Source organism: Piliocolobus tephrosceles, chromosome 8 (genome assembly GCF_002776525.5).
Source record: "Piliocolobus tephrosceles isolate RC106 chromosome 8, ASM277652v3, whole genome shotgun sequence".
Classification (NCBI taxonomy): Eukaryota; Metazoa; Chordata; class Mammalia; order Primates; family Cercopithecidae; genus Piliocolobus; species Piliocolobus tephrosceles.
In genome coordinates, this window is record NC_045441.1 from 68,370,664 (window position 1) to 68,384,864 (window position 14,201).

Consider the following 14,201-nt stretch of genomic DNA (forward strand, 5'->3'; position numbering starts at 1 on the left):
TTATAATATCTCTATGTGTTGATTTGTTTTTGCTTTTTGTTTTTTTTTCTCTTCCCTAGAATATAAACTCCACAAAAGTTTAGATTTTGTCTGTTTCATTCATATTGAGTCCAAAGTACCTGAAATAGTGCCTGATACTGAATAGACATTTTGAATGAATAGTGCCTTGAAGTACGACTTCTCTCTCTCTGCTTCCTTACCTCCTATGCAAGCTCCAGGATCTCACAGGAGAATTCACCATTAGGCCATAATAAAACTGGGCCCACTTCTCCATACCAGGACTCAATTTGAAACACATATGCCCTTCCAGAGAAAAGGTAAAAACTCTCAGATCACTTCCCTGCTTCGTTTCTTCTTCCCATGGAAATACAGCTTCCCCTCCTCAACTACCCGGTCCTCTATCCAATGACCAAATTCAGTTCCTACTTTACTGGGGCTCCAGATTCTGTCCCAACTCCTGTTTTCTGGGGACCTGTGTTTCACATGCAATCTCATATTTCAAAATTTTCATAATGATCTGACCGTAAACAGCTGTTTAATTTTGAACACTTAATGAGGATGGATTAAAAAATATTAAACTCAAATCTACTTATGCATAGATGTATTTGACCTTAAAATTAATAGTGTAATTAACTCATCAAATTTGAATAAAATGTCATAACACAAAACTTTCAAAGAGATGTCTTTTAATAATTAAAGACAGCATTAGTGAAGATTTTCTGTATATATATTTTGTGATATTAAACATGTACTGTCAAATATCTGTCTATCTAAGTGGATAACAATGCAATTCATTTTGTCATGAAAGAGCTGTGCTTTCAAAGGCTTTTAATAAGGTTTAAAAAAAGATAAAATTTCTCTTAGAAAATAACACGTAGGAGTTAATGGCATCAAAGTCACATTGACTAAAGAAGGAAAATAGCAACAAATTGTTAAAGCCACTTTAACATAAACCTTATTGCAAGTATACAAATCTTTTGAACACAATCTATAGAAAAGAGAAAAACTTCCAAGGCATTACAACGTTTTCTCTGGCATGTTAAAAAACAAGTTTGACTAATGGCTAATGCATTATAAAATTTCCTATCTGACAAATCTCTCTAGATTATGCATAGTATTTTACTTTTGAAAGATCATAAAAAAGATATAAATCAGTTTCCAGAAGAGCTAATATTGGCCCATAATGAAAGTTTCCTTCAGGTTATTTGAATGTATTAACGTGAGAAAGCTCCAGTTTAAGAAGAATTTCAAACCAAAATTAAGCATTAAAAAATAGGCATTTGGTTGAGGTTATTTTTTATTTATTCATTTATTTTTTGAGACAGAGTCTCTGTTGCCCAGGCTGCAGTGTGGTGGCATGATCCTGGCTCACCGCAACCTCAGCCTCCTGGGTTCAAGCAATTTTCCGGTCTCAGTCTTCTAAGTAGCTGGGATTACAGGTATGCGCCACCATGCCCAGCTAATTTTTTTTTGTACTTTTAGTAGACACGGGGTTTCGCCATGTTGGCCAGGCTGGTCTCGAAATCCTGACCCCAAATGATCCGACTGCCTCAGCCTCCGAAAGTGCTGGGATTACAGGTGTGAGTCACTGCACCCGGCCTTAATTTTCTAAAGACAAATAAACAAAAAGCTTTTCCTGTTCCTCTCCCAAAAGAGCAATGAGATAACTGCCTTGTAATGTTTGTTTGCTTTGTACAAACACCAGTTTACCACTTGCTGGAATCCCAGCCGAGGAACCAGCCTGTGAATGTGGGTGGCTCATGGCCCTGTTTTATGATGACAATTGGTGTCCTCTTGTCTCTTCCAGAAGGGTCTGTCTCAAGGTACATTTTGGCTAAAAACAGTTGTAAAGACATATAAATTCAGTTAGTTTGGGTTAAACTAAAGTAACTGCAGATTCAAAATTCTTCGAATAAAAGTAATAAATTAAATTTCCAGAAGAACAAATAAATATTGGCCACATTGAAAATGAAAATTCTTCGAATACAGTTCTTCAAATGAAAGTAATAAATTAAATTTCCATTGACCAGGTAGATAAATACAATTTCTTTTTGATTTCTCTCATCTGCCATGAAAAGCAACATGCGAGTCTCATCAATGCCCGAAAAAATTCCAAGTTTTATAGAATTGTTCTGGTGGCATAATTATTGTAACACTTTTCAGTAAAAGGAAAATTGTGCCAGAAAGAACAGCTTTAGTCAAAAGGAAGTTTAAAAAATCTGGCTTATCACAGTCATGGAGGTTTTACTCTTATCATAATAAAACAAGGGTTGAAATGAATTTAAGTTTTTCAGGTTAAATTGATATAATTCTATTCTAAATTAGATAACAGAACATATTTTTTCTTGTGCCCATCTGGAAATTCTCCAGTTCAAAAAATCCCATTACTCTTTAGTTTTGAGGAGGAATGCTAAGCTACTTCTTGATTTTGAAATGTAGTTTTGTAAGACATGGTGGCAAAGAGCAGTCAGACACTCGGTCATAATGGTGCCCGGTTACTGCTATAATTGTCCATCAATTGAGCTTACCAGACTTCAGAGATTCTTTTTTCTCAACTTCATTAGCATCTTTGCCAATCCAAATAAATATCTGAAAAATGAAACAATAACAATATGTATGGTTTCTGGGTTGTTGACTCAGGCTAGGCCCTGTGTAAAGTGCTTCACACACACACTGCTCATTGAATCCTCACAACATCCGCAGAAGTTAGGGATGTGGAGGCAGTGGCCCAGAAAGGTACCATCACTTTCCCAGTGTTCACACTCATCAGGAGACACCTAAACTTACATTTAACCAGTTTCACTTCAGATTTCACACTTGGATATTTTATGTTTACATGGTATTTTCTAGTTTGTAAAGTGATCTTTCACAAAAACAACAGATTGTCTGGGTGGATTTTTTTTTTTCATCCACCCGCTAGGGTGTGACAGCAGTCAGTCAAAGGAAACAAAAATATTTCACCTCCGAATACGCTTCTTTGACATATTTTGAGATGGCTGTTCAGAGGGCTTGCAAAGAGAAATAGTCCTGCAAAGCTGCCTTTTGTGGGGGAAGAGCTGCATCTATAGAGAATCTGCATTGGTGCAGCTGGGCTTTCTCTGAGGCCCTCCCTTTTCGGGATCTAGGAAAGATTAACTGAGAGTCTCACACCCTTAAAGGTCTGAAAGAAACATTTACTATCTATACTATATGTGAGGTTTGATTCATAACAAGACCACCTTTCCTAGCCAGACCTCTTCTCCCATAACCAGTTTTGCCATCCTCCAGTGCCCCATTCTTTCTGTAACTTCCAAATGGTACAAAAGCATCAACCATCCAGCCATTTCTTCAATTCTTGCATTCTGTATGACTCCTGTGCACGTTAATATATTTGTATGCCTTTTCTCCTATTAATCTGCCTTTTATCAACTGATTTTTATATGAACCTTTGGAAAGTGAAGGGGAAATTTTCCCTTGGCCCTTACACAGTCATTATCCCCATTTCCTAGACGTGGATCTTGGCTGGAAGGGACTGCATATAGACACAGACCTTGTCTGTGGGTGATCCCAGACTCCCTCCAGGAACCTCTGACATAAGGTTGGTGTTTTTCTCTTCTAGTAGCGTGCCCTCCCTATAAGATGTTGGTAAAAATGCTATAATGTTTAGTATTTAAATAGCATTTTTTAAAAAAATTGATATAATTATACAATCTGTATATAACCTTCTCCTTGTCAAATGTGTGGGTGGGGGTACTTTAATGCTGAAAAAATTTCCTGAATTACCTTATATTGAAATCACTTTAAAATCACTTGTGGCAGAGCAATTTTGGTCAGTTATGTTTAGACTGTATTCTAGTTCATACTGAAAGTGCTGAAATATTCGTGTGCAGGGCACAGAACAAACCATGACAGCATGGTAATGTAAATAAAAAGTATGACTTTAAAAAATGAAATGTGGCTTGGTAAATATTCTAAAAAGTATCCATGATTACAGAAACAAGAGTTGACAACAAATGAGAAAAATTAAATACATATCTGAATAAGGAAGTGTAATTCTTCTTTAATTCTTAAATACACAAGAGTGTTTTATTGACCTGGAGATTTAAATCTCATCTAGAAATAAGTACTCCATTCACTTGGCAAGAATCTGAGGCTGGGCCCTCAAGTCAAACATGGTCATTGTAGATCAGAAGCTAGGGTGTGATATAACTGAATGGTTTATCAGTTGGGAACAAACTTAAAAGGAACAATCTTTGTGCTTGCCTCTAAGACTAGGCCTAATTCAGATAAGCATTTCACACTTGTTCTATATAATTTAGTTCATAATATATTTAGTTTTCTCTTTCACTGTTAATTTACATAGAGGTTAAAAACCTATGAGATGTGGCATGTCAAATCACCGTTTAATTTCCTTGAAAATTAAGATAAATAAAACAGTAACATATTTTACTGTGTAGATTCAAAACTATTCTGCCTATTTCTTCCCCAGGGGAGGGGCACCCATGACTTCTTGTCAAATTTCAAGAGAAATTTTGAATATGTTGGTTTCTTCAATGGCATTGTACCCCCACGACACTGTACACAAGAATACACTTATTAAATGAATTATAAACAAATTAAGAATGAGTAACTTTTACAAATAAATGAAAAATAAATTTTTTTTTGCCTATAACTGTAAAGCCAAAGATGGTAGCTCTGGAATTATTTTCATAGGAAGAAATCAACTTGCCATATGTATTAGTTTCATTTTTTACCAAATATATGTATATTTTTAACACAGCCTAAATCTCTAGGCTCATTTATATCTAGATTTACCATTTCTCAAAGCAAGTTCTGTCATCTTCCAACCAAGAATGCATTCTCTTGTTATGAACAAAATGTAGTTGTACCTGTTCCCAAGCATCTAGTAACATGACATCATCTTCTGCTAAATCATCCTGGGTGAAGTCTCCTGGAACCTCTTCAATCTGAAAGGTATAAAAAGCTATATGAGCAAACAGTAAACCAGTAATTTTTCTAATACATAGGATACAAATGCCCTGTATTTTTTTTTTTTGAGTATAGTGAAAATAAAATTTGGTAGTAATTTTTTTCTTCTTTTTCAGGTAATAAAATTTTAAATAATTGATCATTAATTTGACATCACAAACTGGTGGTATTTTATTTGACCAGCACAGTATTTAATACAAACATTGCATTTGTGGAATTAAATAATTCAAATATAAAGCTGGTGGAACCTTAAATTATTCTGAGATTTGAGAGGAATGTGGCTATATGGCCTGAGTCTTGAGGCATGCACTCAGGTTTTTGCCTTTTTTTCTGCAAATAATTCGGAAGACCAAAGGGTGCAGAGCTAAGACCCCCCTCAGATCACCACTCCTCACAAAGTAAGAATGTATTCTTCCTTGGAAAGTATTAATAGCAATCTGTAACCAATCAAATCACTGTCAGTATGCACTGGTCTTATATAAAAAATTACATAAGCCTGCTATAATTTCTCTGTTTCTGCCTACTGTCAGTGAAACTTTAACTCCTCCACTTTAAAACACTGGCCTCATTCATTTGGAGTCAGTGTTTCCCAGGTAGCTATCCTCAAGCCTGGCATTTCAATAAACTATATATTGAATCATATTTTCTAAATCTCATCCTTAAGGTTGACACATTTGAATGCCCACATATATAGTCAATTTGCTCACAATCCTCTGTACTTCCAGTCCCTTATGACTAATTGTTTCACAGATTTATGTTGCCTATCTAGTTCCTAAAAACATTTGAGTTTATAGTCCAAGTATTAAATTATCTTTCATTTTGTAGGTCAAGATTACTTTTAAAAAATCAATAGGGCCAAGCATGATGGCTCATGCCTATAATCCCAGCACTTTGGGAGGCCAAGGCAGGCGGATCATGAGGTCAGGAGTTCAAGACCAGCCTAGCTAACAGGTGAAACCCCGTCTCTACTAAAAATACAAAAATTAGCCGGGTGTGGTGGCAGGCGCCTGTAGTTCCAGCCACTCGGGAGGCTGAGGTAGGAGACTTGCTTGAACCTGGGAGGTGGAGGTTGCAGTGAGTCAAGACTGTGCCATTGCACTCCAGCCTGAGCAACAGAGGGAGACTCTGTCTCAAAAAAAAAAAAAGAAAAAAAAAGAAAAAAGAGAAAGTCAATAGGCCTGGTCATTTTAATAAATCAAAAATTTTCAATAAGATGACATTATAACATAATATTGCACGTACAAATTTTTTATTTTTATTTTTAATTGTGTTAAATTATAGTTATAGCATTAAACGGTAATGGGAGGGTTAGCTTCATCCACCCAGTACCAATGGGCATGTATTAAAGTTCGGTATTTTTAGAGAATTCTGGGTGAAAACCCCCTTGGATCCTTAAGGCAGGAGTTTGGATTATGGTTCCCAGTTCTTTATTCACTCCCTCTGGCATGTGACTCTGCAGTGCTGTGGAGCTGACTGGGGCCTTGGCCATGTCATATTAGCAAAGGTGACTCAGCAAGGGCCTTTTTGTGTCTTTGGCTTTGTCACTGGAAAAACATGTATAAACCCAAAACATGCGCCCAGCATAGATGAACCTAGTTCCAGGCAGCCTGCAGACATCTGAGCATGACAATTCATGTTTGTTGTAATCTGATGAGATTTTGAGATTGTTATACAAAATAAAAAAAAAAAACCTTGACCATTTAGAGGGCAAAGGATTTGTTTATATTATTTTTATAGGACATATACCAATCACATAATGATTTTAAAAAGAAAAACTTTAAATAGCACTTACTTGATGTCAGGCACTGTTCTAATCTTTTATATGCAACAGCTAATTTAATATTCACAACAACCCTATGAAGTAGGCACTATGATTACCACCATTTTAGAGTTGAGACTACAGCCCAGATAGGCTCAGTAACCAGCCTAAAGTCACACAGCCAGCAAGTACTACCACCAGGTAAGTGACAGCACATGGGCAGATTGGTTCCAAAAGCTGTGCTTTTAGCTAACAAGCTCTGCTGCCTTGTAGGAATCTACACGTGTAAAGCCTACTTTCTAATAGTAATTATAAGATCAAATACTTGTTAGCAACAATCCGTTGCCTTAAACTATAAAGGGAGCAGAAGGGGTTCCAAACATCAAACAAGAAAATGAGTTGGTGCAGAGGAAATTTATATTTCTCTTAAAGGCTAATATATGTGCATAACAAAAAGCCAAAGACTAACAATTCTTTTTTTTAAACATACTGAGAACAAAGCCTAGGTACTTATTTTTGTAAAGTACATCTTTCTTGGAAACAAACATCTAACTTATAGCAATGTTAATAAGAAATTATAGAAGCATATGCTGAAAAATAAGTTACTTGGATGCAATATCAAGTTACCAGTCAAAACAATAAAACAGCAGATTTTTCTGATGACAAATGCATAAAATATAGCAAGTTCAGGGATTTCCTGTAAAGTAGGTGAGCAAATTGTGGTATACAGCAACCAAATATTTATCTCAATGCACTGTTTAAATCTTTAACTTGTAGGTCAAATTATTTATAAGCTTCAAGGGGGACTTGAACCACTTCATCTCAAATAATTTTATTTCTAGTAATCAAAATATCTGGCACAATACATGGGAAATTTTCTTTCTTGTGTTGAAAAATAAAGTTTACATTTATTCACTAGGACATGTTGACCAAAATCTGTAGATCAAATTTTATATAAAAGAGGAATTCATTCTTTAAATGAAAAATTTAGCAAAAACTTAGCATGTGAAACAGAGAAAGTATAACTTTTTTTTGAAATTTAGGTGACAGGCTGTGGTTCAGGATGATATTTCAGAATCCAGTGTAAAATCACTCTTGTATTCTTTTGTATTGGATGTTTGTTTCCCCCCAGAATTCCTGTGTTAAACCCCTAACCCCCAATGGCATGGTAGTAGGAGGTGGGGTCCTTAGGAGGTAATTAGGTTCAGATGAGGCCATTAGGGTGCAGTGCCCCTGCTTAGCGTCCTTATAAGGAAAGACCGAGGCTAGAGCTTGCTCTCTTGGCCATGTGAGGACACAAGAAGGCTAGAAAGTGGTTCCCTCACCAGACATCAGATCTGCTGGTGCCTTAATCTTGGACTTCTCTGCCTTCAGAACTGTGAAAAATAAATGTTTGTGGTTTAAACCACACAGTCAATGGTATTTTTGTTATAGGAGCTTGAACTAAGACATGCATACACATACTTCTAATTTTACTTCTAACTAACTGGAAATCAAAGTTTGTAAATGACTATGAAATAAAACATTCCTGTTGATGTCAGTTAATTTGTAACTGCATATATAGCTTTCTGTGATTTTTGCTCAATGATCATAATATTTCCGTAATATTTTTAATTCAGTCAATATGGTGAAAATTTTACTCCGCTGGGAAATTGACATGTAAAATTTACATAGTTCGATCAGAAATAATGATTACTGCCCATAGAAAATGCCAAATTATTAAATTAACAAATCTAGCCACATATATATTCATACAGCAACTGCATGCTCACACAGGTATAAAGTAGCTGGTACTTTTAAGAGCAGCTTAATCTGTATAGGACATCACAACATTAATGCTTTCACATTAATTACATCATTAACCCTTAAAAACACCCTGGGTAAGGAACAGAAAGCCAAATACTGCAGGTTCTCACTTATAAGTGGGAGCTAAATGATGAGAACACATGGGCACATAGAAGGGAACAACATACACTGGGGCCTATCAAAGGGTGGAGTGTGGGAGGAGTGAGACGATCAGGAAAAATAACTAATGGGTACTAGGCTTAATAACTGGGTGATGAAATAGTCTGTACAGCAAATCCCCATGACACAAGTTTACCTATGTAACGAACCTACACATGTACCCCTGAACTTAAAATAAAAGTTAAAAAAAAAAACCCTGTGTAGAGCAAAAGTTGTTACCATGGTTTGCAGGCAGGCAGAAACTGAGATTCAGAACAGTAACATGTCTGAAAGTGTCAGAGCCACATGGGACTGCCCCTCCCGGCATTGTTAGGTTCTATCCCACTCTTGTTTGTTTGTTTGTTTATTTTGAGATGGAGTCTCACTCTGTTGTCCAGGCTGGAGCACAGTGACGCCACTGGCATGATCTTGGCTCACTGCAACCTCTGCCTCCCGGGTTCAAGAGATTCTTCTGTTTCAGCCTCCCAAGTAGCTGGGACTATAGGCATGTACTACCATGCCTGGCTAATTTTTGTATTTGTAGTAGAAATGGGATTTCACCATATTGGCCAGGCTGGTCTCAAACTCCTTGACCTCATGATCCACCCATCTCGGCTTCCCAAAGTGTTGGGATTACAGGCGTGAGCCACTGTGTCCGCCCCCCCCCCCCCCCCCCCCCCCTTTTTTTTAGGATGGAGTTCCGTTCTTGTTGCCCAGGCTGGAGTGGAGTGGAGTGGCGTGATCTTGGCTCACTGCAACCTCCGCCTCCTGGGTTCAAGTGATTCTCCTGCCTCAAGCCTCCCAAGTAGCTTGAATTACAAGCATGCACCAACACACCCAGCCAATTTTTGTATTTTTAGTAGAAACAGGGTTTCTCCATGTTGGTCAGGTTGGTCTCAAACTCCTGACCTCAGGGGATCCGCCTGCCTCGGTCTCCCAAAGTGCTGGGATTACAGGCATGTGCCACTGCACCCGGCCCTATCCCCCTGTTTTTAAAGACACTTACAATGAATCTTCCAGTTTTGTTAGAGCAGCCATAAAGCCGAGGAGGATGGTCTTCAGCCTGGGTCTCCAGTAGTGGTGAGGTCTGGTAGTCTTTTTTCCCTCCAAGGGAACTCCAAAACTCCTCTGTGGAAAACACTCAGTTATCCAGTGCATTTTCAGGAACACATGCTTGCTGTTGCTTTATATGAACAAATATCATCTCACTTTGGTTTCAATGTTGAGAAGTTACTTAAAGAAATCAGGTACCATCACCCACCCACCTTTGCAACTAATGGAGAGATTGTTAACCCTTATAAGCCATTAGAAAGTGACTTTTTGGTGAAAAAAAGATGATTGGCAATCATATCAATATAAAATCTAGTTAGTGCCCTTGGCCCCACAGCACACACCTGGCTCCTCGCCTTCTTGGATCCGTAAGGTTTTGCACTTGAGGACACTTGCTACATACTCTGCTCCTTTCTCCTCCTCCTGGCTAGCACCTTTTCCTATCCAGATGTAGCCACTATTTTGTGGCAGTTTCAGGACAAAAACATCGTTAGAATTCAGTGAATGTGCATCAACATCAACCTGGAATATGAAGAAAAATAAAACAGTGATTGAAATTCATTGCTGCTCCCTCAATAAACATGTCCTAGAAGCTGTGACTGTGGCAAACCATACATAGCCTTCTGCCCTATCCCAGGAAATTAATTCAGGGCAGCTCTGGGACACCACTATGGTGTTTTAAACCCTAGAGTAGGAGCACTTTGGTCTGTGTCACTTGTGAATTTGTGACTCTGTGTCCTTCTCTGTGAGAACTTGTCTGACCATATGACTGTGCTACTATGTCACTGGCATGACTTTCTGCGTAATTGTCGAACAAGTGTGATATGTGATTCCAGAAGGAGGAAGAAGAACCAATAAGCAAGACTGAGGGGGAGTAGCTGAGACGGAGGAGAAAAACAAGAGTGTAGTGATCTTGAGGCCAACTGAGGAAAATGCTTCAAGAAGGCAGGCGTGATTTGCTGTGCCAAATGGTGCTGCTTGGCCATCCACACTGAACTGCCAGGGTGAAGGCATCCACGATGTGGAGAGTTGAATTTCACCAGGTTTCTCAGGAGCCTGTCCAAGGAGAAAACACTAGAGGAGGAAGGAACAGCTGTTAGAAGTTTTAAAGGCATGTCCAGGAATTGGGAACATTCAGGAAAATGGTTAAAATCCTCTCCCAGCAGGAATGAGGCCTCACAGACCAAGCTCAAAGGAATCTATCAGATGTGATGATGGAGAATTACAGGAACCAAGTCTGGCTTCCAGGGCTTCCAATTTCTAATATATACATCTCATTATGGGTACAGAGGAAAGAGCCAGGATGGATAGAAGGCGACAAAGGACCTATGCCCAGACTGGTGTGAGATCAGGAAATGAGATCTAAAACAGAACCTTATAAAGACTTAGCCTGCCAGGAGATAATGACAGGAAGACTCGTGAAATGATCTTGACTGGTGCATTTCAGAGAGTCTGGGAATGTGAAAGCTGGTTTGAGAGGCTGCAAGGAAATAAAGAGATGCAGTGCAAGCAGCTGATGAGGTCTCACAAAGGAATGTCCACTGGGGAAGAGATCAGAATGTAGGAATGGTGCATTTTGGTTGACTTTCCCATCTGAAATCAACTGAGAATGCCCATAATGAATGCTTAAATGTCATTTTGATAGTTTTTAAATGTCAAAAAATAATAGTCATAATTAAACATAGAAGAATCCGTGCACAGAAGGTTCTGGATGAGATCAATACATACGCTGGCATTTAAACCATATGACTAAATGAGACCATGGTGAAGGGGCCAAGGCTGAGGCTTGGAGTGCTGAAGAACTTAGAGGTCAAACAGAAGAGGAAAACACAGCAAACTGGCCCGAGAGGAGTGGCCGATAGGAAGAAACCATGGTAAGTGTGGGGATACATTCACCTAGTGAAAAAAAGAAGTGCTCAATAAAACTGGAAAGGCTGACTGGCAAATGCTAGTGGGAAGCTGAGAAAAACAAGATCAGAAAAGTGACCTTTGATTGTGGCATGCGGCAAGTCACTGGCAAACTAGATAAAAACCAATTCAGTGGACTAGTGGGATGGACACCTGATTGAGGTGGTTTTAGAGAGAACTGGCTTTAAAAACTAGAGATGATGAGTGAGTGAAAACACTCAAGACAAACCTTTCAATGATATGTGCTCTTAAGAAGGACAGAGAAATGATGCAGTAGCTAGAGAAGGTAATGGTCAAGGTCAAGACACAGTTTTTAAAGAAATGACAGGAGGTTTTTGTTACAGCCATCTTTGTAGTTCAAAGTGAATGATTCCACATAGAAAAATAAATTGATGATACAGAATGAAAGGAGATTACTGCCTGTAATCATGATGAACTAGAAGTGGAATAAATGCACGGGAAAGACAGAAATCCAGGAGATATCTTAGGAAAGCAAGAAAGGGAAGGATCCGGACAGAAGTTGGTGGCCAGGTGGGCGGAGGAGGAATTGGGCCTTAGATAGGGGGGATAGTCTATGTAATAAACATTTAATAAATTATTTATTGATACATAACTGTATACAAATACATTATTCATTGCTAATTTATGGATAATAGTATATATGTAATATGTATAGTATATAATCACTTATAAGACACTTCACATATGGAAATTCCTAATATAAAATATTTATTAACTTAAAAATATAAATAAAAATTTGATATTTATTTCATAAAAGAGGAAGGAAAGAGAATATATACACAGATGCAGACAAATTGATAAAGTTGCAGGGGAGTAGATAAGATGATTTATGCCTGACTTATCTTCTCTGTGAACTCTAAATTAAAGTTCTGGGGGATCTGGGGAGAAAGGAGGACACGAAGGGTGGGGTGTGAAGGAGGCAGCGGGTTCCTGGATTTAGCTATAGGCCTGGAGAATTGCCAGAATGTGCATTCTGGAGTAAAGGAGCCAAAGGACAGGAGAGAGTTGTCATAGATTAGATTACTGGAACAGATTTCTGAGGAGCTATAGTTATTGCAAATGGCAAAATTTAGTATAGGACCATGTGAGTATGAGATGAAATGCGGTCAAGGAAAAGACTGCTGGAAGAGAGAAGCCGAAGAGATGGAAATAGTGAGATAATGGCTGAAGTCATCAAAGAAGAGGAGGACTGGCAGTTCAGTCCATGAAAGCACAAGAGGTCTGGAGGAGGGAAAGTCTGATACAAAGGAGAGAGGCAAGATAAAACTAAAGAGGTACGGGTGAGCAGCGGGGGAACTTGTCCAGCCCCATCATTGAGGCTGTGGTGAGTGGGCCTTGGGAAAACACAAGTTCCACTTGAGAGGGCTGCAGGGGAATCTGTTCTCAGAGGACAGTCATAGAGAAATCAGGTGCAGGGAGAGGAAGGCTTAGAGAAGAGCAAATATTAGACTTTAAAAACTTGGCAAATAAACTCCCTTCATTTCTATAATTAATCCACTGTTCAAAATTTTAAAATCGCAGATGGAGGGATGAGATGACCAACCCGGGTTTAAACCGTCTGCTGATTGACTTGTATGGAGGGGGAGTTTGAGGGACAGCTCCAGGCTTGATATGCAGAGTATGCGGGGCAGTGTAAGGGTGATGTGAAAGACTTGGATTTCAATGGTGACTGGGGTGACAGGATTGTCCTAAGGTCAAAGCAGTTAGCTATTTAAAAACCTGGGTAGACTGGCCTTGTCTATACCTGGAGGTCTCCTTATCTTATGGCACCACGGCATGGGGTCTGATTTCTCTCCCAGATGCTGTCAGAAACAGCTCATGGGGCCAGTTCAGTTACGGTTCTGGTCCAGTGTGGTGGGACATGCCTCCCATATTTGTTACACTTGTGCAAACGAGGGCCTTCCCTCTCAAATGTCTCCGGTGTGGTCAATCACCTGACCATCACCCGTGATCCATCCACCTCAGGCCTTTCAAGATGGAGCTTAAGCAGCCTCATGCTTTTGACAGCTAATTTGTGATAGTATTCTTAAAAATTTATTTGTTTGGGTTCAACGCAATTGAAAAATGTGAGAGGCCTGGCATCTGGAGTTTTACTTTTTACTCAACTCTCCTGCTATTAGTGTTTTTAAAATTTTGAACAGTGGATTAATTATAGAAATGAAGGGAGTTTATTTGCCAAGTTTTTAAAGTCTAATGTTTGCTGATGGCTCAGGTCCATTGGGAAGTCCACAACTAGGACACGTTTTATGGAATGCATGACACTACCTCCACAATTCTGGTGATAGATGCCAGGTTTCTCCGGACTTGAAAGAGGCGTGTAGGGGGAGCACGTGCCTGACCTCCTTTCTTTGATGTTCCATTCTTGTAAATAATGAGCGGTTTGTCTTTGAACAAACTCAGCAGGTGAATAGGCTCTTTGCCTTGGGAGACTCGGATCTGATGGGGGAGAAGGGGAATAAAAGAAATATAATTAAGAGTACTGTGAAAGAAAGTTTTAGTTCCAAATGTGTTCTTATGTTTTCTTTTTGAAAATTAAACAAAAAATAAAAAG

General features: G+C 38.7%; 1 protein-coding gene across 1 annotated transcript in view; it reads right to left on the reverse strand.

The window, feature by feature from the left end:
- Positions 1 to 811: 811 nt before the first annotated feature.
- SCIN (scinderin) overlaps positions 812 to 14,201 on the reverse strand; it is an 84,746-nt gene continuing 71,356 nt past the window's right edge. The window contains exons 11-16 of the mRNA XM_023225679.2: positions 13,916 to 14,086; positions 10,066 to 10,243; positions 9,678 to 9,799; positions 4,869 to 4,946; positions 2,529 to 2,589; positions 812 to 1,834 (exon numbers count right to left, since the gene is read on the reverse strand). Of these exons, the coding sequence (XP_023081447.1) occupies positions 1,707 to 1,834; positions 2,529 to 2,589; positions 4,869 to 4,946; positions 9,678 to 9,799; positions 10,066 to 10,243; positions 13,916 to 14,086 (738 nt within the window). The 3' untranslated portion in view covers positions 812 to 1,706. The remainder of the gene's footprint in view (positions 1,835 to 2,528; positions 2,590 to 4,868; positions 4,947 to 9,677; positions 9,800 to 10,065; positions 10,244 to 13,915; positions 14,087 to 14,201) is intronic.